The sequence below is a fragment of the Coregonus lavaretus genome (assembly GCF_964263955.1).
Source record: "Coregonus lavaretus genome assembly, chromosome: 4".
NCBI lineage: Eukaryota > Metazoa > Chordata > Actinopteri > Salmoniformes > Salmonidae > Coregonus > Coregonus lavaretus.
In genome coordinates this window covers 61,643,164-61,666,926 of record NC_139991.1, presented here as the reverse complement: position 1 = coordinate 61,666,926, position 23,763 = coordinate 61,643,164, and the positions used below count along the sequence as shown (strand labels likewise).

The 23,763-nt window shown below is 42.7% G+C and overlaps 1 protein-coding gene across 3 annotated transcripts in view; it reads left to right on the top strand.

Annotated features, from left to right (window-relative positions):
- The window catches only part of scarb1 (scavenger receptor class B, member 1), a 70,128-nt gene that overhangs the window by 5,454 nt on the left and 40,911 nt on the right, over positions 1-23,763 (top strand). For all 3 annotated transcript variants that reach the window (XM_084160426.1, XM_084160425.1, XM_084160424.1), the window contains exon 2: positions 7,837-7,997. In XM_084160426.1, the coding sequence (XP_084016552.1) occupies positions 7,837-7,997 (161 nt within the window). The remainder of the gene's footprint in view (positions 1-7,836; positions 7,998-23,763) is intronic.

Sequence of the window (23,763 nt, the reverse complement as noted above, 5' to 3'; positions counted from 1 at the left end):
GCCTGCGTCCATAACAGGTCCGCGGTCAAACGACCACCCCTCATCACTGTCAAACGCTCCCTAAAACACTTTAGCGAGCAGGCCTTCCTAATTGACCTGGCCCAGGTATCCTGGATGGATATAGATCTCATTCCGTCAGTAGAGGATGCCTGGTTGTTCTTTAAAAGTAATTTCCTCTCTTTTTTGGGGGGGGGGGGGGGATGGATCAGCTTAATATTGCAGATTGTATCTTCTATCAATGTAATTGTCTGCATCACTTCCAATCCCCCATGTTTTTTATATACAGTGGGGGAAAAAAGTATTTAGTCAGCCACCAATTGTGCAAATTCTCCCACTTAAAAAGATGAGAGGCCTGTAATTTTCATCATAGGTACACGTCAACTATGACAGACAAAATGAGGAAAAAAATTCCAGAAAATCACATTGTAGGATTTTTAATGAATTTATTTGCAAATTATGGTGGAAAATAAGTATTTGGTCAATAACAAAAGTTTCTCAATACTTTGTTATATACCCTTTGTTGGCAATGACACAGGTCAAACGTTTTCTGTATGTCTTCACAAGGTTTTCACACACTGTTGCTGGTATTTTGGCCCATTCCTCCATGCAGATCTCCTCTAGAGCAGTGATGTTTTGGGGCTGTCGCTGGGCAACACGGACTTTGCAAAATATGCAGAGCTGGGAAGATTGTATCCCCCATATAAATAACATTCTATTGGTAGCAAGAATTGTATATAATTGTATTTAAATTGAAAGATTCTAATTTTTGAATCCGGTGTCGTTTTGCGTGTCAGTTCATAAACACTATGCCATGGGATCGGTACGTCAAAAATCTCTTCCCAACTATTTTGCAATCTGTATGGGACGGCTGTCAATCCTTTGGTCCTTAAGTGAAACTGATAAATAAAAAAGTATATCACAGTTTTCCTTAACCAATTATGTTCTTTAATGCAAGGCCTGCAGACAAGTTCCTTACTTTCTCCCCCTTCCACTTTCCTCTTCCACTTTTGCGGTAAGGCTGCAATTATTTGGTTGTAATTTTGGGTAGAGCAGACATTTCCATATGTTTTTGTTAGCTGCGTGTGCGACATAACTCCACCAGTCCTACCGACGATATCATTTACGAAGATTATACCTTTTTTAAACATTCTGTCAAAAAAAAAAGTTTTTTTTTGTCAATTAGTATATTTGAATTTAACCACAATATTTGTTGCATTATTTGTTCTGTTGTTTCTGGAGGATTAAATTGAAATTGCAACCAACTTTCTATGGCTTGTTTTAGAAATAGTGATATTTGGGAGATGATTTCCTTTTCAAATAACTGCAAATGAGTTGTTGTAATCTGAATAAAGGGAAAAAGGCCTTTCTTGAACATTGGGTGAGACAATTTTACTAATTTGCTTGAGAACCAGTTCAGATTTAAGTATAACTTTTGTATGACTGAAGCTTTTAGTGATAGGTCTAATGCTTTAATATTTAATAATTTCTGTCCTCCGAATTCATATTCATTATATAAATATGCCCTTTTAATTTTGTCTGGCTTGCCGTTCCAAATAAAATGGAATATTATTTTCTCATATAATTTAAAAAACTGTTCGCTAGGCGTAGGCAAGACCATAAACAAATAGGTAAACTGGGATAATACTAAAGAGTTAAACAGGGTGATTTTTCCACAAATTGACAGGTATTTTCCTTTTCATGGTAGTAAGATCTTATCTATTTTTGCTAACTTTCTATAAAAATGTATTGAAGTGAGATCATTTATTTCCTTTGGGATATGTATTCCGAGTATATCCACATCACCATCAGACCATTTTATTGGTAAACTACATGGTAATGTAAGAAATGTATTTTTTAGTGATCCAATACGTAATATAGTACATTTGTCATAATTTGGTTGTAATCCAGAGAGGTTAGAAAATGTATCTACCGTATTTTCCGCACTATAAGGCGCACCTTCAATGAATGGCCTATTTTAGAACTGTTTTCATATATAGGGCGCACCGGATTATAAGGCGCATAGAATAGAAGATACTGTAGTCAAACGAATTGACTGGGGTTGCGTTATGCATCCACTAGATGGAGCTGTGCTAAAAGGAATGTCAACAAAACAGTCAGCTAAAGTCAAACTTTATTAAGCGTTCTGACAACTCCGTTCACTCCCATGGTAATGTTGTTCAAACGTTAGTGCATAACTCAACATTGTTCAGTTACATATAACACGTAAAGCTCACACTTTCAGTTCATTCCCCATCCACGAACCCCTCGAATTCTTCTTCTTCAGTGTCCGAATTGAACAGTTGGCGACTACGGCATCCAACCTGCCCGGCTCCCTCTCGTCATTATCCGAGTCAGTGTCGCTGCTGTTGCCTGGCAGTTCAGAGATTATTCCTGCCTTCGTGAAAGCTTTGACCACAGTTGAGACCGATATATCAGCCCAGGCATCCACGATCCATTGGCAGATAGTGGCGTAAGTCGCCCGGCGCTGTCTCCCCGTCTTGGTGAACGTGTGTTCGCCTTCTGTCATCCACTGCTCCCACGCAGCTCGCAGTCTAGCTTTGAACGCCCTGTTGACACCAATATCTAGCGGCTGGAGTTCTTTAGTTAATCCACCCGGAATGACGGCAAGCTCCGAATTAGTTTGCTTCACTTGTTTTTTGACAGCATCGGTGATATGGGCGCGCATTGAGTCGTAGATCAATAGGGACGGAGCTGTGTGGAAAAAGCCACCCGGTCTCTTGACGTAAATTTCTCTCAGCCACTCAGTGCGGTTCACGGGAATATCAAAGGTGAGTGGAACCTCGTCCATGTTGGTGATGTGCTCTGGCCGGATCTTCTTTTCAGTGATCTTCTTTTTGCAGTATGCGCGGAAAGTGACCAGCTTTTCTTGGTAATCTTTTGGCAGTTGCTGCGAGACGGTAGTTCGTGTGCGGATGGAGAGATTACGTCTTTTCATAAAACGAAAGCACCAAGAAGGACCGCCTCGAAATTCATCGATTGTCATGTCCCGTGCTAGCGCTGTTGCCTTCATTCGAATAGTGACTGTAGAGACGCTTCTACTTGCTGCTCTCTGTTCAACAACCCACTGTTCGAGTTTGTCCTCTAACTGTGGCCATCTCGCTTTGTTCCCTCGGAAACTCTGTTTAGTCTTCTTTACTTGGCGCAGGTCATCTTCTTGCTTCCTCCACTTCCGTACCATTGATTCATTAATGTTGAATTCTCTCGCTGCTGCTCTATTCCCATATTCTACTGCATGACCGACAGCCTTGAGCTTGAACTCTGCGTCGTAAGCGTGTCTCTTGAAAGGTGCCATTTTGGGGTCTTTATACACACACAAGTGGTGTGGGACTGTGAGTAAGCACAGTACCGGTGTGTACTGGCTACCGTAATGCTGCAAGTGGTGCGGCTTTGTAGTTTACCAGTCGTACTGAAACATTTCATTATTATTAAATTGTTTTTATTGGTTTTTCATACTGAAACATTTTGACAGAGCACCTTGAGCACCGTGTACAACCAGTATGGATCAACCAATTAACCAATTGATCCATATATAAGGCGCTCCGGATTATAAGGCGCACTGTCATTTTTTGAGAAAATTAAAGGCTTTTAAGTGCGCCTTATAGTGCGGAAAATACGGTAGATCCTCTGAGGCTGTGGAGGGATTCTAGTTGTGGATTTAAAAGAAAAGATGAATCATCAGCGTACAATGACACCTTTGTTTTTAAGCCCTGGATTTCTAATCCTCTGATATTATTATTGGATCTGATTTTAATAGCTAACATCTCGATGGCCACAATAAATAGATATGCCGATAGTGGACAACCTTGTTTCACTCCTCTTGACAGACTTTCTGATAAATATCCATTATTGACTATTTTACACCTAGGGTTACTATACATGATTTTGACCCATTTTATAAGAGATTCTCCAAAATTGAAATGCTCCAGGCATTTATATATAAACCCCAGTCGAACTTTATCAAATGCCTTTTCGAAGTCTGCTATGAATAGCAGGCCTGGTTTCCCATATTTTCCATAGTTTTCTATTGTTTTCAATACTTGCCTTATATTATCTCCAATGTATCTTCCATGTAAAAAACCTGTCTGATTACAATGAATAATATCCGACAATACCTTTTTAATTCTATGCACTATACATTTGGCTAGGATTTTTGCATCACAACACTGAAGTGTAAGGGGCCTCTAATTTTGTAAATGGACTGGATCTTTATATTTTCCACTTGTATCCTGTTTCAGTAATAATGAGATCAGACCTTCTTCTTGAGTGTCAGATAATCTACCATTTACATAGGAGTGGTTAAAACATGCTAATAACAGTCCTCTTAGTATATCAAAAAAGGTTTGGTATACCTCGACTGGTATGCCATCCAACCCTGGAATTTTCCCAGACTTAGTCTTTAATTGCATCCAGAAGTTCCTCCTCTGTAATTTCACCTTCACATGAGTCTTTGTGTGGCTGTTAATTTGACATTATCAATAGAAAAAAATCTCTACCATTAGCTTCAGTTAGAGGAGATGGAGGCGACTGAAAAGAAAACATATGCTTAAATTTCCTCTCAATCTTAAATAAACATGCCCGTTCAAAAAATACAGAACTAAGAACAGATATAGCCCCTGGTTCTCCTCAGACTTGACTGCCCTTGACCAGCACAAAAACATCCTGTGGCGTACTGCATTAGCATCGAATAGCCCCCGCGATATGCAACTTTTCAGGGAAGTTAGGAACCAATATACACAAGCAGTTAGGAAAGCAAAGGCTAGCTTTTTCAAACAGAAATTTGCGTCGTGTAGCACTAACTCCAAAACTGGGACACTGTAAAGTCCATGGAGAATAAGAGCACCTCCTCCCAGCTGCCCACTGCACTGAGGCTAGGAAACACTATCACCACCGATAAATCTACAATAATCGAGAATTTCAACAAGCATTTTGCTACGGCTGGCCATGCTTTCCACCTGGCTACCACTACCAAGGCCACCAGCTCTGCACCCCCCGCTGCAACTTGCCCATGCCCCCCCCCCGCTTCTCCTTCACACAAATTCAGACAGCTGATGTTCTGAAAGAGCTGCAAAATCTGGACCCCTACATATCATCTGGGCTAGACAATCTGGACCCTTTCTTTCTAAAACTAGCAGCCGAAATTGTCGCAACCCCTATTACTAGCCTGTTCAACCTATCTTTCGTAACGTCTGAGATCCCCAGAGATCCCCAGAGAAGCTGCCGCGGTCATCCCCCTCTTCAAAGGGGTGACACTCTAGATCCAAACTGTTACAGACCTATATCCATCCTGCCCTGCCTTTCGAAAGTTTTTGAAAGCCAAGTTAACAAACAGATCACCGACCATTTCGAATCCCACCGTACTTTCTCCGCTATGCTATCCGGTTTCCGAGCTGGTCATGGGTGCACCTCAGCCACGCTCAAGGTCCTAAACGATATTATAACAGCGATCGATAATAGACAGTACTGTGCAGCCGTCTTCATCGAACTGGCCAAGGCTTTCAACTCTGTTAACCACCGCATTCTCATTGGCAGTACTAAATAGCCTTGGTTTCTCAAATGACTGCCTCGCCTGGTTCACCAACTACTTTTCAGATAGAGTTCAATGTGTCAAATCGGAGGGCCTGTTGTCTGGAGCTATGTCAGGGTTCAATTCTTGGGCCGACTCTTTTCTCTGTGTATATCAATGATGGCTCTCTTGCTGCTGGTGACTCTCAGATCCACCTCTACGCAGACGACACCATTTTGTATACATCTGGCCCTTCATTGGACACTGTGTTAACAAACCTCCAAACGAGCTTCAATGCCATACAACACTCCTTCAGTAGCCTCCAACTGCTCTTAAACACTAGTAAAACTAAATGCATGCTCTTCAATCGAACGCTGCTGGCACCCTTGACGGGTCTGACCTAGAGTATGTGGACAACTACAAATACCTAGGTGTCTGGTTAGACCGTAAACTCTCCTTCCAGACTCACATTAAGCATCTCCAATCCAAAGTTAAATCTATTTCGCAACAAAGACTCCTTCACTCATGCTGCCAAACATGCCCTCGTAAAACTGACTATCCTACCGATCCTTGACTTCGGCGATGTCATTTACCAAATAGCCTCCAACACTCTACTCAGCAAATTGGATGTAGTCTATCACAGTGCCATCCGTTTTGTCACCAAAGCCCCATATACTACCCACCACTGTGATCTGTACGCTCTTGTTGGCTGGTCCTCACTACATATTCGTCGCCAAACCCACTGGCTCCAGGCCATCTATAAATCACTGCTAGGCAAATCCCCGCCTTATCTTAGCTCATTGGTCACCATAGCAACACCCACCCGTAGTATGCGCTCCAGCAGGTATATCTCACTGGTCATCCCCAACGCCAACACCTCCTTTGGCCACCATTCCTTCCAGTTCTCTGCTGCCAATGACTGGAACGAATTGCAAAAATCTCTGAAACTGGAGACTCTTATCTCCCTCACTAACTTTAAGCATCAGTTGTCAGAGCACCTTACCGATCACTGCACCTGTACACAGCCCATCTGAAATTAGCCCACCCAACTACCTCATCCCCATATTGTTATTTATTTTGCTCATTTGCACCCCAGTATCTCTATTTGCACATCATCTCTTGCACATCTATCATTCCAGTGTTAATACTAAATTGTAATTATTTTGCACTATGGCCTATTTATTGCCTTTCCTCCATAACTTGCTACATTTGAACACACTGTATATATATTTTTTCTGTTGTATTTTTGACTTTGTTTTGTTTACCCCATATGTAACTCTGTGTTGTTGTTTTTATCGCACTGCTTTGCTTTATCTTGGCCAGGTTGCGGTTGTAAATGAGAACTTGTTCTCAACTGGCTTACCTGGTTAAATAAAGGTGGGGGGAAAAAAAATGTGGGTGTCTGTACATTACTAAGATTTCCTTCACTGGAATTAAGGGGCCTAGCCCAAACCATGAAAAACAGCCCCAGACCATTATTCCTTCTCCAACAAACTTTACAATTGGCATTATGCATTGGGGCAGGTAGCGTTCTCCTGGCATCCGCCAAACCCAGATTCGTCCGTCGGACTGCCAGATGGTGAAGCGTGATTCACTGCTCCAGAGTTAAATGGCGGAGATCTTTACACCACTCCAGCCGATGCTTGGCATTACACATGGTGATCTTAGGCTTGTGTGTGGCTGCTCGGCCATGGAAACCCATTTCATGAAGCTCTCGACAAACAGTTATTGTGCTGATGTTGCTTCAAGAGGCCGTTTGGAACTCGGTACTAAGTGTTGCAACCGAGGACAGACGATTTTTACGAGCAACAGCACTCGGCGGTCCCGTTCTGTGAGCTTGTTTGGCATACTACTTCGCAGTTGAGCCGTTGTTGCTCCTAGACGTTTCCACTTCACAATAACAGCACATACCGGGGCAGCTCTAGCAGGGCAGAAATTTGACAAACTGACTTGTTGGAAAGGTGGCTTCCTATGACAGTCCCACGTTGAAAGCCACTGAGCTCTTCAGTAAGGCCATTCTACTGCCAATGTTTGTCTATGGAGATTGTATGGCTGTGTGTTCGATTTCATACACCTGTCAGCAACGGGTGGGGCTGAAATATCAAAATCCACTCATTTGAAGGGGTGTCCACATACTTTTGTGTGTGTGTGGTTGTGTGTTTGATTCCCACATGGGTCACACACTGAATATGGGCTACTGTCAGTGAGACCCTCCCACAGAGCATAGATCGAGCTGTCGTACTGAACACCATGTATATTAATGTGTACATATGTTTTGTATGGTAGTTAAATCATTATTGTCCTCTCCTCAGAACTTAGTGATAGACCCTAAGAATGAGATGTCCTACACCATGTGGAAGGATGTCCCTGTCCCCTTCTTCATGTCTGTCTATTTCTTCAATGTCCTGAACCCTACCGAAGTCCTGGCTGGAGAGAAACCCATGGTGGAGCAGAGAGGACCCTACGTATACAGGTAGGACTTCACACCTGACATCTTACCTCTAACCCTTATCACTGACCTATGGCGGAACAGAGGGCCCTTCACCCCTGACCTCTAATCTCTTACCCTTAGGCCTGCTTGTTTCACATGGTGGATTAGAAAGCACCCCTAGTGCACGATTTAGGGAAAAAGGTGCAACTTTATAAGGAATATGGAACCATTTTGGCTTTAGTGTCCTGGTGTTAGTATGGGTAGTAGTGTAACCCAGTATGTCTTTAGGCCTGACAGCGGTGTATACTTCGGTCCATAGGCCTGGACCAGTGATTCCGCTAGCCGGTAATAGCCGGCTTTTGTCCGAGTTAATGCATTAAGAAAAATTAATTAATGAAAAGCCGGTAAAATTATGCATTTTAGCAGATTCATTGATTTGAAATGGATCAATTTTTATTTGTCACATGCGCTGAATACAACATGTGTAGACCTTACTGTGAAATGCTTACTTACAAGCCCTTAACCAACAATGCAGTTCAAGAAATAGAGTTAAGAATTAAGAAAATATTTAATATAAAAAGTAACACAAACAAATAACAATAACGTGGCTATATACAGGGGGTACCGGTTAGTCAAGGTAATTTGTACATGTAGGTAGGTGTTGTGATGAGTTTTCTGGTATCAAGTAATTCAGGATGCAAGAGAATAGTTAAACACTTAGATGGAGAGTTGGTTCAAAGTATTTAATATTGCGGTACTGGATTCAGCATAAATTGCCCCGCGTTATCTGAACTAAGCGTTCTCTGAACTAACTGAACAAAGGAAATCTCTTATAGCTTATATACTTGTTTGCAAGCTACTTCTATCCAACAGTTGCCAACCATTATTGAGTGTCAATCTTCACCACATATAGGATCACCCTAATGGTATTGTGTTGCACCCTAGTCAGGATATTCCATAACGTACTCCTAAGATTAGCACCAGTGGCCCCCCAGCTATCTTGGCCCGCATACCTTCTGGCACCCACCAGTGACAGAAAGAAATACATGGAATGTCCTCATCCTCCAAATCCTTATGCAGCTCATAATATCTAACATGAACTAATCCTGTATAAAATACGTAATATCAATCCCCCATTTTCCACAGATATAACATTACTTAAACCAAACAAACAAAACCTACAAATGTAATTCCTAACCTCATGACATCATCCCAGAAAAGACATTGATTCATGACAATTTGTAAGTTACATGTAGACTACAATATAGGTAGATTAATATATCCCAATAAAAATAACTTCAAATACATTCTCAATTTCTTCATCCAGAGGAGCCCCAAGCTTTTCTCTGGCCACTTGGGGCGCTATCTGATCAACTGAGGTAGTCTTGTTTCCACATTTCCAATCCTGTAAACCTTATATCCACGGTTATACAGTTCCAACATCACATTCCCCACTCCCCAATCAACATTATACAATGGACTCTACACTTGAATATCATGATATAGATGAATAATTTTTACTTTCCCTCCTTGCATTAATATTGACTGATACATCTCTAGCTGTAATCACTAATCCCATCCTGTATTTCTGTAATATTTCCCGTAGCTTTAGTTAAATTCCCAAAACCTTCCTATTCTGATGGCAAGTATGTACAACATGCATCTCCCCCTATAATCGCATACATTCCCCCTTTATCTACTGTAATAGCATCCAATGCTATGCAATTATCAATTGCATATTGTCCAATGAGTGACATTTCATACCCAATTGCTTGAAAACCCATGAATGTTAATAGGTACCATGTTCAACTCTGTTCAACCCTGACTCTGTTCCCATAATATGCCTGAGGAGAGATACAAAGGATAACACTCTGGTTTCAGTTAGTGATAAATCAGTATAGCCTTGGATTAGTTAGGCTTGAGGAAAGGTCAGATCAGATGAAAATAGCATAAACATTCCTATGTCACACCCCATGATGGGAACCAATTAAGTTCTTGCATATCAACATAGGGTTACATCTATCTTAGTGTTCACTGATTAACTATGTTGATCTTATAGTTCACTGAGTCTGAATAAATTTAACTATAGTCTACTGAAAAATCATCAACATATACCAATTAATTATTCAACCCAAATTTAGAATGACAATGCTTAGTGATTCACATGGGCCTTATCAATAAAAGTTAACCCTCAACTTAGCACATATCACCACTCTTAGAATGTACACTTATATTACTTACAGTATAACAATCCAGAATGCTACTATTACTATTCAAAATGAATTGCCCATGACAATGTCCCAACTTCAATGTCTCATCCGAGTCACCACCATCTCTACACACAATGTTGTATTTGAACAGATCTCTCTGCATTCTCACTCATCGTGGACTCCTGTCCCACTCCCGAGAAAAAAGGCATGAGAGAAAAGCAGTTGATAGCTTCTATTGGCTGTTGTACACCGGTTGCAGGTAGAAGTGGTGCTGTACAGGAACGTCTTCAACGCCTCTGATGTCCATCTTCAGACGATTTTTATTATTATTTTTTTTGAGTTTCACACCAATCTAGGCCGAATTATCCCTGCTATGCATCAATACACCATCTGTATTTACCGCAAGAGAAGACAGAACATAACAGTTTAGTTGAGTTCATTCCTAATCCAATAAATCCATATAAGCATTGACTATATGACAAATTATTATGTTTTACTAATTATTCTTAATACCAATTTCTAATATACAGTGGGGGAAAAAAGTATTTAGTCAGCCACCAATTGTGCAAGTTCTCCCACTTAAAAAGATGAGAGGCCTGTAATTTTCATCATAGGTACACGTCAACTATGACAGACAAATTGAGGAAAAAAAATCCAGAAAATCACATTGTAGGATTTTTTATGAATTTATTTGCAAATTATGGTGGAAAATAAGTATTTGGTCACCTACAAACAAGCAAGATTTCTGGCTCTCACAGACCTGTAACTTCTTCTTTAAGAGGCTCCCCTGTCCTCCACTCGTTACCTGTATTAATGGCACCTGTTTGAACTTGTTATCAGTATAAAAGACACCTGTCCACAACCTCAAACAGTCACACTCCAAACTCCACTATGGCCAAGACCAAAGAGCTGTCAAAGGACACCAGAAACAAAATTGTAGACCTGCACCAGGCTGGGAAGACTGAATCTGCAATAGGTCAGCTGCTTGGTTTGAAGAAATCAACTGTGGGAGCAATTATTAGGAAATGGAAGACATACAAGACCACTGATAATCTCCCTCGATCTGGGGCTCCACGCAAGATCTCACCCCGTGGGGTCAAAATGATCACAAGAATGGTGAGCAAAAATCCCAGAACCACACATGGGGGGACCTAGTGAATGACCTGCAGAGAGCTGGGACCAAAGTAACAAAGCCTACCATCAGTAACACACTACGCCGCCAGGGACTCAAATCCTGCAGTGCCAGACGTGTCCCCCTGCTTAAGCCAGTACATGTCCAGGCCCGTCTGAAGTTTGCTAGAGTGCATTTGGATGATCCAGAAGAGGATTGGGAGAATGTCATATGGTCAGATGAAACCAAAATAGAACTTTTTGGTAAAAACTCAACTCGTCGTGTTTGGAGGACAAAGAATTCTGAGTTGCATCCAAAGAACACCATACCTACTGTGAAGCATGGGGGTGGAAACATCATGCTTTGGGGCTGTTTTTCTGCAAAGGGACCAGGACGACTGATCCGTGTAAAGGAAAGAATGAATGGGGCCAGGTATCGTGAGATTTTGAGTGAAAACCTCCTTCCATCAGCAAGGGCATTGAAGATGAAACGTGGCTGGGTCTTTCAGCATGACAATGATCCCAAACACACCGCCCGGGCAACGAAGGAGTGGCTTCGTAAGAAGCATTTCAAGGTCCTGGAGTGGCCTAGCCAGTCTCCAGATCTCAACCCCATAGAAAATCTTTGGAGGGAGTTGAAAGTCTGTGTTGCCCAGCGACAGCCCCAAAACATCACTGCTCTAGAGGAGATCTGCATGGAGGAATGGGCCAAAATACCAGCAACAGTGTGTGAAAACCTTGTGAAGACTTACAGAAAACGTTCGACCTGTGTCATTGCCAACAAACGGTATATAACAAAGTATTGAGAAACTTTTGTTATTGACCAAATACTTATTTTCCACCATAATTTGCAAATAAATTCATTAAAAATCCTACAATGTAATTTTCTGGATTTTCTTTTCTAATTTTGTCTGTCATAGTTGACGTGTACCTATGATGAAAATTACAGGCCTCTCATCTTTTTAAGTGGGAGAACTTACACAATTGGTGGCTGACTAAATACTTTTCCCCCCCACTGTACTCCCCTTATCAGTCTATCAACTACACTGCAGATTCACAGGATCGAAAAGTTAGACCTCAAGTACTGATAGGGAAACCCTCGACAGACAGAGAAAAGAATGGTTGGAAAGTCAGGTGATTCTTTAACTTCTGGAAGATCTTGAAGTCCTTGGATGTTCTTGGAGGTCTGTCCCTCCGCCGAGGGAATCAGCCATATCACCTAGCTCATCAGTAGCATTGCCATAGTCTCCCATCACTTGATTCTGGTCAGCTCCAGCGTCCTCAGCTCCCTCATCTCTAGGTCATCGGTTTCCTCGTAGTACTCTGTTGCAGTGGTTTAGATGATACCAGGTCGCTCTCCCCTCTATCCGTACAGCCGTTGGTGTAGCCTGGGTGATGATGTATGGTCCCTTTTAGCTCTGAACCTTCTTCGGTTGCTAGGGTCTCGGATCATGCAGAGTCCCTCTCAATCCACCAACATCGTTTTGTGGAGTGTGTCATTCTGGCAGCGTACCAATGGGGAAGTTGAGTCACTGCTGCAAAGACACACAGACACAGACCGACACAAAATAAAACAATGCTCCGCAGTGGCTGTGCCATCTTCCTCCTCTGGGGTTGGAACACTCCTACAGTGGGACACATGGATGCAGGTATCTCTCTCTGCTACTGTCCCCTCCATTGAGGTAGCCAGCAACATCTAGTACTGACCTCTCCACCTAGGTTTTGTCCATCTCTTAATTCTGTAATCCTTTACCGCCAGTCTCCAGGGTGCAGACAAGGCTCATATTCTCCTGCTAGGTTGGGCAGAGAAGCCTTCACCCGTGGGAAGAGAGTCTTAAGAACATTGTTAGGTGAGACACCGTATGCTACGATACCCTGTCTTCTTATCAGACAGGAGAAGCCTTGAGATTAGGAAGTGCACACTAGTTTCATAGACGGGCCTCCTCTACACCCTGCCTCCTACCACAAATACACTTGCACATAAAACATTTAATCTAACCCATAACACATTAATTACTACTGCTCATATTCTTAAATCAATTTGCATATTTACCAAAAAGACCTATGCGACCAGTGCTTACCCCTTTGGACACATGACTCACATTGATTCATGCGTTAAAAACCCCCCCAAAAAACAACATTGCCTGTTAAAACAAAATAATAAATTGAATTAAAATGACAACCTTTGATAATACCTTAACTTAATTGTATCCCATAAGGTAATTCAAGGAATATTAAAATTGACTAGCGACAGGTGTCCCTCATTCAGGACTAGCTCTCTCACTCTGTCCATGTCATGGTCCGAATCATATATAGGACTATTGCCAAATTATAAACTTCTTCATAATTATCAGTATTACTAATGACCCTCAACTCGGTATAATAAATTACCTTAAATTCATCATCCTATGTCACTCGGTTGTCCAGTGTGGGTGATCAAATCACACTAGAAAGTCAGGACAGAGGTCAGAGGTCATTCAAACCCTTCAAAGAAGTGTTTCATTCTATAGTAGACTAATCATTAACAACAGTTAAAACATTTCATAAATGTTGTATCCCAAGTGTACATTAAGTCCTCATTACATTTCTTCTTAAAAGAAATCACGTGTTTACCCAAAACTCACTCAGAAAACAAAAATTTCAGAAAATTGTGTACCCCTTTAAGACTTATCTCTAACCTGTTAAAACCCCCTAAAATAAAAATAAAAACCCTATGTAACCATGTATAATAGGTGGGTTGTGTGTGGTTATTTGAAAAACCATATTGGAAAACAACAAACAAAAATGGCCAGGCCTTATTTAAGTTGGTAGCTCCCTCTTATTACCTAATCCTGAATGTAACTAACACCTCTTCCCAAGACCATATACATGGGAACATCTGTAAAATATACTGAAAGCCCTTTTCTCCTTACTCGTAATCATGGCAATGATAATTCCACTGTCTTCCCTTAACTCATTAATCGTTTGTTTCAAATTAATTACATGTGACTACTCCAGAAGAAGATGACAAACTCTCTCAAAGATGAAAGCCACTCAAGGTTCTCTGAGTTTACAATTAGTATTTTTAATTGATTACCCTTTAGACTCTCTCACAATGATTATTCAACCCCAGCATCGGTTCCTTTTGATCCCATATCAAATTATCATGGTATCGTTACTGGATCACTGTCCAACGACATAGGTAATATCTGTTTCCCCTTAGATTGTTCCTGTCACCCCTATACATTTAATATTTTAGTCATTCGCAAATAAAATCAATTACTACGCATAAAGAATCAGTGATATTTGATCCCAAGCGTCTTATTAAAAGGTGTTTGAGATGTGATCTCCTACGTCTTCCTTAACAATTATACTGTAGGGTACTTCCACCAATCATATAAGAAATAATCCTGCTCAAAACACATCAGATAATACCACGTTTCATTGAGTTGACTACACCTTCTAATATAAACCTATAACCCCTTTCCGGTAATGTAGTCATCACAACCTGTTGCATTGATGTATTAAAATATAAACGTATTGTTTAATAAATCCAGAACCTACAAAAAATTTACTTCTCCATCAGCGTAATATTCAAAACTACCTCCCATCCACTTTTCAACGTACCAGAAACAGATTATCGTTTTTAGAATTAACTGTCTTCATAACTCACTGGTGTTACGCAAACTATAGAATTGAATAATAATAATAATAATAATAATAATAATAATAATAATAATAATAATAATAATAATAATAATAATAATTATTATTATTATTATTAAAAATTGGCGCGTATTCATGGATGCCAAGGGACGCCAGGCTTCCCCAAAACATGTAAAATGTTCCTTAAATTCGTTTGAAGCCGAATGTACTGTATATCACAAAAGAAGGCATCCGAGCAAACGAAACAGTGCCCCTCTGTATGTGAAGGCCATCTATCTGATGCTGTCTGGTCAGAAAGAGTATGATATTGTTGCCGCCCGTTGCATTGAATGCAAGGGAAGCCAGCGAGTATTAGGTCTCCCTTTTTATATTTTTTAAAATAATAGCCAATCAGCGTTGAGCTAAACTGTGAATGGTCCTGGCGCACCAAAAAAAGTGTAAAGGGAAGCCAGTTTGGATTTGGCTTCACACCAATCACATCACAACAAAAGCCAAACGTCATTGACAGAACTTGAATTGTTGCGTCTCGTTGTCCTCCAGTGGCTGAAATTGTCCCTTTACTAAATTAGCCATGGATGGAGATAGGGATTTGGACTTGTGGTTTTACTTAATTCTCCGTACTGGACAATAATTATAATGGAGATTCTGATCCAACCATAAATGCATACATTGTGCCCCTGGCCTGAGAGGATGGAAGTTCAATGTGTAGTAGGCTAATGTTAACTAGCTGGCTCATCATTGCCCATGAAAGGAAGTTAGGCTAGCGAGCAAGCATTTTAGCCAGGACAACAACTAAAAGCATATAGCCTACTGTATGACAGTCATAGACTATTTTGGCGACATGCTAGAGAGGAGGATGGCATTGGGTGAGTCAACGTTTTTTTCTTCTACTTGCGCACAAACACACACACACATCATTACATTTACATTACATTTACGTCATTTAGCAGACACTCTTATCCAGAGCGACTTACAAATTGGTGCATTCACCCTATAGCCAGTGGGATAACCACTTTACATTTTATTTTTATTTATTTTTATTTATTTTTTTGGGGGGGAAGAAGGATTACTTTATCCTATCCCAGGTATTCCTTAAAGAGGTGGGGTTTCAAATGTCTCCGGAAGGTGGTGAGTGACTCCGCTGTCCTGGCGTCGTGAGGGAGCTTGTTCCACAATTGGGGTGCCAGAGCAGCGAACAGTTTTGACTGGGCTGAGCGGGAACTATGCTTCCGCAGAGGAAGGGGAGCCAGCAGGCCAGAGGTGGATGAACGCAATGCCCTCGTTTGGGTGTAGGGACTGATCAGAGCCTGAAGGTACAGAGGTGCCGATCCCCTCACAGCTCCATAGGCAAGCACCATGGTCTTGTAACAAATGCGAGCTTCAACTGGAAGCCAGTGGAGTGTGCGGAGGAGCGGGGTGACGTGAGAGAACTTGGGAAGGTTGAACACCAGACGGGCTGCGGCATTCTGGATGAGTTGTAGGGGTTTAATGGCACAGGCAGGGAGCCCAGCCAACAGCGAGTTGCAGTAATCCAGACGGGAGATGACAAGTGCCTGGATTAGGACCTGTGCCGCTTCCTGTGTAAGGCAGGGTCGTACTCTCCGAATGTTGTAGAGCATGAACCTGCAGGATTGGGTCACCGCCTTGATGTTAGCGGAGAACGACAGGGTGTTGTCCAGGGTCACGCCAAGGCTCTTCGCACTCTGGGAGGAGGACACAACGGAGTTGTCAACCGTGATTGCGAGATCATGGAACGGCAGTCCTTCCCCGGGAGGAAGAGCAGCTCCGTCTTGCCAGGGTTCAGCTTGAGGTGGTGATCCGTCATCCATACTGATATGTCTGCCAGACATGCAGAGATGCGATTCGCCACCTGGTTATCAGAAGGGGGAAAGGAGAAGATTAGTTGTGTATCGTCAGCGTAGCAATGATAGGAGAGGCCATGTGAGGATATGACAGAGCCAAGTGACTTGGTGTATAGGGAGAATAGGAGAGGGCCTAGAACTGAGCCCTGGGGGACACCAGTGGTGAGAGCACGTGGTGCGGAGACAGCTTCTCGCCACGCCACTTGGTAGGAGCGACCGGTCAGGTAGGACGCAATCCAGGAGTGAGCCGCGCCTGAGATGCCCAGCTCGGAGAGGGTGGAGAGGAGGATCTGATGGTTCACAGTATCAAAGGCAGCAGACCGGTCTAGAAGGACAAGAGCAGAGGAGAGAGAGTTAGCTTTAGCAGTGCGGAGAGCCTCCGTGACACAGAGAAGAGCAGTCTCAGTTGAATGACCAGTCCTGAAACCTGACTGGTTTGGATCAAGAAGGTCATTCTGAGAGAGATAGCAAGAGAGTTGGCTAAAGACGGCACGCTCAATAGTTTTGGAAAGAAAAGAAAGAAGGGATACTGGTCTGTAGTTGTTGACATCAGTGGGATCGAGTGTTGGTTTTTTGAGAAGGGGTGCAACTCTCGCTCTCTTGAAGACGGAAGGGACATAGCCAGCGGTCAAGGATGAGTTGATCAGCGAGGTGAGGTAGGGGAGAAGGTCACCGGAGATGGTCTGGAGAAGAGAGGAGGGGATGGGGTCAAGCGGGCAGGTTGTTGGGCGGCCTGCAGTCACAAGTCGCAGGATTTTATCTGGAGAGAGAGGGGAGAAAGAAGTCAAAGCATAGGGTAGGGCAGTGTGAGTAGGACCAGCAGTGTCATTAGACTTAACAAACGAGGATCGGATGTCGTCAACCTTCTTTTCAAAGTGGGTGACGAAGTCATCCACAGAGAGAGGGAGGGGGGATTCAGCAGGGAGGAGAATGTGGCAAAGAGCTTCCTAGGGTTAGAGGCAGATGCTTGGAATTTAGAGTGGTAGAAAGTGGCCTTAGCAGCAGAAACAGATGAAGAAAATGTAGAGAGGAGGGAGTGAAAAGATGCCAGGTCGGCAGGGAGTTTAGTTTTCTTCCATTTCCGCTCCGCTGCCCGGAGCTCTGTTCTGTGAGCTCGCAATGAGTCATCAAGCCACGGAGCTGGAGGGGAGGACCGAGCCGGCCGGGAGGATAGGGGACACAGAGAGTCAAAGGATGCAGAAAGGGAGGAGAGGAGGGTTGAGGAGGCAGAATCAGGAGATTGGAGGGAGAATGATTGAGCAGAGGGAAGAGATGATAGGATGGAAGAGGAGAGAGTAGTGGGAGAGAGAGAGCGAAGGTTGCGGCGGCGCATTACCATCTGTGTAGGGGCAGAGTGAGTAGTGTTGGAGGAGAGCGAGAGAGAAAAGGAAACAAAGTAGTGGTCGGAGACATGGAGGGGAGTTGCAGTGAGATTAGTAGAAGAGCAGCATCTAGTAAAGATGAGGTCAAGCGTATTGCCTGCCTTGTGAGTAGGGGGGGACGGTGAGAGGGTGAGGTCAAAGGAGGAGAGGAGTGGAAAGAAGGAGGCAGAGAGAAATGAGTCAAATGTAGACGTAGGGAGGTTGAAATCCCCCAAAACTGTGAGGGGTGAGCCATCCTCAGGAAAGGAACTTATCAAGGCGTCAAGCTCCTTGATGAACTCTCCAAGGGAACCTGGAGGGCGATAGATGACAAGGATATTAAGCTTAAATGGGCTAGTGACTGTGACAGCATGGAATTCAAATGAGGAGATAGACAGATGGGTTAGGGGAAAAATTGAGAATGTCCACTTGGGAGAGATGAGAATTCCTGTGCCACCACCCCTCTGACCAGATGCTCTCGGGGTATGCGAGAACACATGGTCAGACGAGGAGAGAGCAGTAGGAGTAGCAGTGTTTTCAGTGGTAATCCATGTTTCCGTCAGCGCCAGGAAGTCGAGGGACTGGAGGTTAGCATAGGCTGGGATGAAGTCAGCTTTGTTGGCAGTAGAACGGCAGTTCCAGAGGCTGCCTGAGACCTGGAACTCCAGGTGTGTGGTGCGTGCAGGGACCACCAGGTTAGAGAGGCAGCAGCCACGCGGTGTGAGGCGTTTGTGTAGCCTGTGCGGAGAGGAGAGAACAGGGATAGGCAGAGGCATAGTTGACAGGCTGTAGCAAATGGCTACAATAATGCAGAGGAGATCGGAATGAAATGAACTAAACATCTGGGAAAGGAGAGAGTAGGGCTTCCCTCACCAAAACTTCCACCTCAGAAACTATAATTGTTTCACTGAACCACCCGAACAAAAACTCTCCCAACTTCCACTTTTAGAAATTAGAATTGTTGTGAACTACAGTGGTTCAATGTTTCAAGGAATAGACTCAACTTACTTTATTCAGCTAGCTAACTATGACACCATAGCTAACTAGCATGCTAGCACCCAATAACACACAGTTTAGCACCAATACTTGGTTACAACAAACTACCAATAGTGTGTTAACACACAAAACAGATAATTCGTGTCCGTGTCTAGTTCCTTTCATAACGCAGCAATAATTAAACGTTGGCTAGCTAGCACAAATATATTGTATTTAGCTGCTACAGTACAGTTAGCTGGTCGTGTTGGCTAGCTAGCAATGGCTACTGTGTTGACTTTGTTTGAAAAACGGCTAGCTAGCTAGCTTCGTGCTACACCCGGCACCGCCGAAAACAATGCAAACCTACAATAACTACCCACAACAGCCCACGATGCCTAACTATGACACCATAGCTAACTAGCATGCTAGCATCCAGGGTCTTTTCCCATGGACAGCCACTTCATATTTAGCTTACATTGATTGGACTAAATAGTTTTTGGTATATTTTCATTGTCACTGTATTAGACTAAGCATAGGTGATTTGATGTTGAAATGGTGCTGGAATAGTGGAGGCAGCTCCTGTTTTCTTTGCGACTTGCGGTAACTCTCTGTGGTTCCAAATCAAGTTGTTTAATAGTCCGAAAATGTCGGGAACTTGATTGACCATGCTGTAGGTCATGTAATTGTTTGTTACATGCAATATTATTTGTGTACAGATGTTGCTCTACGGTTTTGTAATGAAACAAAGGTGTGGTTGAATTTATTCTTCCACTGTGTCTTATCGTCTCGGTCTTAGGCCTATATACACTATATATACAAAAGTATGTGGACATCCCTTCAAATTAGTGGATTCGGCTGTTTCAGCCACACAGCCATGCAATCTCTATAGACAAACATTGGCAGTAGAATGGCCTTACTGAAGAGCTCAGTGACTTTCAACGTGGCACTGTCATAGGATGCCAGCGTTCCAACAAGTCAGTTCATCAAATCTCTGGACTGGTGAAAAGCTTGCAGCCATTGGACTCTGGATAAGTGGAAACCAGTTCTCTGGATTGATGAATCACGCTTCACCATCAGGCAGTCCGACGGACAAATCTGGGTTTGCCAGGAGAACACTACCTGCCCGAATGCATGGCGCCATCTGTAAAGTTTGGTGGAGGAGGAATAATGGTCTGAGGCTGTTTCATGGTTTGGGCTAGGCTCCTTAGTTCCAGGGAAGGGAAATCTTAACGCTACAGCATACAATGACATTCTAGATGATTCTGTACTTCCAACTTTGTGGCAACAGTTTGGGGAAGGCCTTTTCCTGTTTCAGCATGACAATGCCCCCGTGCACAAAGCGAGGTCCATACAGAAATGGTTTGTCGAGATCGGTGTGGAAGAACTTAACTGGCCTGCACAGAGCCTTGACCTCAACGCCATCGAACACCTTTGGGATGAATTGGAACGCCAACTGTGAGCCAGGCCTAATCGCCCAACACCAGTGCCCGACCTCACTAATGCTCTTGTGGCTGAATTGAAGCAAGTCCCCGCAGCGATGTTCCAACATCTAGTGGAAAGCCTTCCCAGAAGAGTGGAGGCTGTTACAGCAGCAAAGGGGGGACCAACTCCATATTAATGCCCATGATTTTGGGGTGAGATTTTCGACGAGCGGGTGTCCACATACTTTTGGTCATGTAGTGTATCATGGTCGCAAGGCATATGAACTAACAGGTTATAGAGCAATCAATGCAATTATCACAACACAGGTTCTGATATGGCTTTTTTTTGGGGGGGGGGGGTGGAGCTTTGCTTCCCCAGTGATAAAAAAACAAAAACAATTTTTTTAAATATTAAAAAATATATATATTTACCCACACACCCCTACTGGCTGCATACTAACAACAGGCAGGGGAAATCACACAGGCACAAGGAGATTGAAAATGATAAAATGGCTCCGGCAGCTTTACTGTACGTTCTGCACAAAGTAGTTTTCTGATCCAACAAAAGCCTCTGCAATATACATATGACCCATGGAAAAACCAAAACAACTTACAGTATCTTAGTCAGGATGCAGTGTCTCGTCGATGGAATCAGGGCCTTGGTCTCTTACAATATGTGATTTACTGCATGGTTAAAACATTTAGCTGACTGCTCTGTGCCACGTATCCGTCTCTATATCCAAGATACGGGGAGCCCCTGGAGGGTTGTTTTTCTTGGCTGAAATATTGACATCAGTCGAGATGGAAGAGGAATAGTTGGAGGAAGGGATGAGCAGAGGGGTAAAGTGGGTGATGGCTGTGCCCCTTTTTAGGAGAGGGGGGATATTGGTGCTCCTGACATTGGGAGGATCTCGATTGGTTTTGCTCGCCTCTTGCCTCCTCGCCTGCTTTTGAAAAATGTCAACAACAAAAAAATCCATCCTCATCAATGCCCAATAATGGCAAAGCGAAAACAGGTTTTTAGAAATTAACACATTTATAAAAAAATTAAAACACAAATTCATTTTTTACATAATTATTCAGACCATTTGCTATAAGACTCGAAATTTGAGTTTCCATTGATCATTCTTGATGTTACTACAACTTGATCGGAGTCCACCTGTGGTACATTCAATTGATTGGACATGATTTGGAAAGGCACACACCTGTCTGTATATGGTCCCCCAGTTGACCGTGCATAGGAGGACAAATAGATCGCATTCTTCTCATACTTTCACTCTAGGAGCGAGGGATGAGGAACAGGGCACTCCATTGTTTTTCTTAGTGAAAGGGTACGATGGGGTAGACTCGAACCCTATTCCAGGGTCTTTTCCCTCTCTCTCCTCCCTCTTGCTTTCTCTTACTGTCGCCTCCAGGTTAGTGTTTTTTGTCATGAATCGTGCTCTGGAGGCAGTTCTGCAGAATGGTCACTAGCTGGCCAATTTGGACTTTGCAGCTGGCCAATCTAGGGGAGATTGCTCAGTTCTGCCTCAAGGATAGAACTCATCCTAATAGAAACCGATTTTATGGTCAATCCAGCCTCTGTATTGGCCGTACAGCATTTACTGCAATGTGGCCTCTGCAGAAGTCAGGGCATTCATACATCTTGTGCTTCGCAGAGCTGTTGTCAAGGTAGTGAGTTTGTGTTTGTACAGGAAGTACCGCCCCTACCTACCGTCAACCAATCATGTCAATACGGAGCTATACGGAGCCATCCGCATTGATACAAAATATGGGAGGCGCACAGCGATGTGGTATGGAGCTTGATTTGGCCTCTGCAAGCCTCCGAAGGTGCCGCATTTGCGTCACACCCTCCACACGGAGCCTCCGGACTGCATTGCCGGATCAAGCATAAATCGTCTTTAAACGTCAACCTGCATGTCTCTGTCTCTTAGCGTCTCTGTCACCCCTGAATATCGGACCCCTGTCCTTATTGCTCTGGCCTCTTTCACCCTATAACTTAACTATCCACTGTCTCTCTGTTTTCAAACCGATCTTCTTTCTCTCTACCTTTCCTCCCTTTCTCTTTATTCTCTAACAACTTTTCTCCGTTCTCTCTTAAGTTCTCTCCTGTTTTTTGTCTCTGTAAGCTAATAGGAGCCAGTCTCAGTGGAATGCCCTCAGTGGTTAATAAGCGGAACAGTTATGACCTAGTACTGTTGTGCTGATGGGAGGAAAGTCTGCCTTTTAGATCTAAAGTGCTGTGAAAAAGTATTTTCCCCCTTTCTAATTTTCTCTACTTTTGCATATTTTTGATACTGAATGTTATCAGAGCTTCAGCCAAACCCTAATATTAGATAAAGGGAACCTGAGTGAACAACTAACGCAACAATTGCATACTTATTTCATAAAAGTTAAGCAACACCAATTAAGGCTGAACGATTTTGGAAAATAATCTAATTGCGATTTTTTGCCCCCAATATTGCGATTGCGATTTAATATGCGATTTAATTTATTTATCCTTTTTCCCCTACAAAACATAATGAATGATTTAAATATGACCAACACAATAGTATATACATTTAGTGTGAAATGTTCTTTCCCATAGGCTGGGTCTATTTGTTAGAATTAAATTCAAACATGTATGACTTGAAATAAATTTTTTATTGAACTGCTCATTACAGAAACATCTGTGGCTTTGCCACTGTGCATTTAAATAATTTAAACAAAGGCATGAACTTTGTAAACACTGTGTGCAAAAGGTACAGTCTTAAGAAAAAAATAATTTTAAATTGTATGTATCTTACTGCTCCCAAGTCAGTAACATTTCACACAACTGAAACAAGGAATTTGCTTTGAAAATATTTTGTAAAATCAAAGTAAATAAAGTTATAAATAAAAAATGAGAAATGCACTTTTAATTTAGACAAACTATTTTTTATAAACGATTTGAATATTATAATATAAAATAGATGAGCCTCACTTATCTCAAGTACACAACAATAACACACCACACAGACTAAAGTTCACTACGAGTATGGCACTGCCAGCCATACTTATCCAACAGTTCTGTTCTCAGTGGCTCACAGGTTTTTTGCTAAGAAAACCAGAATATTGACTTTTTCTGGCTTCAAGGATGAGCGAGTGCAAGTCACAATATTCCCTCCTGTGCTAAAAAGACGCTCTGAGGGAGCGCTTGTAGCAGGTACACAAAGATACTTGCGTGCCATGGTGCACAACTGTGG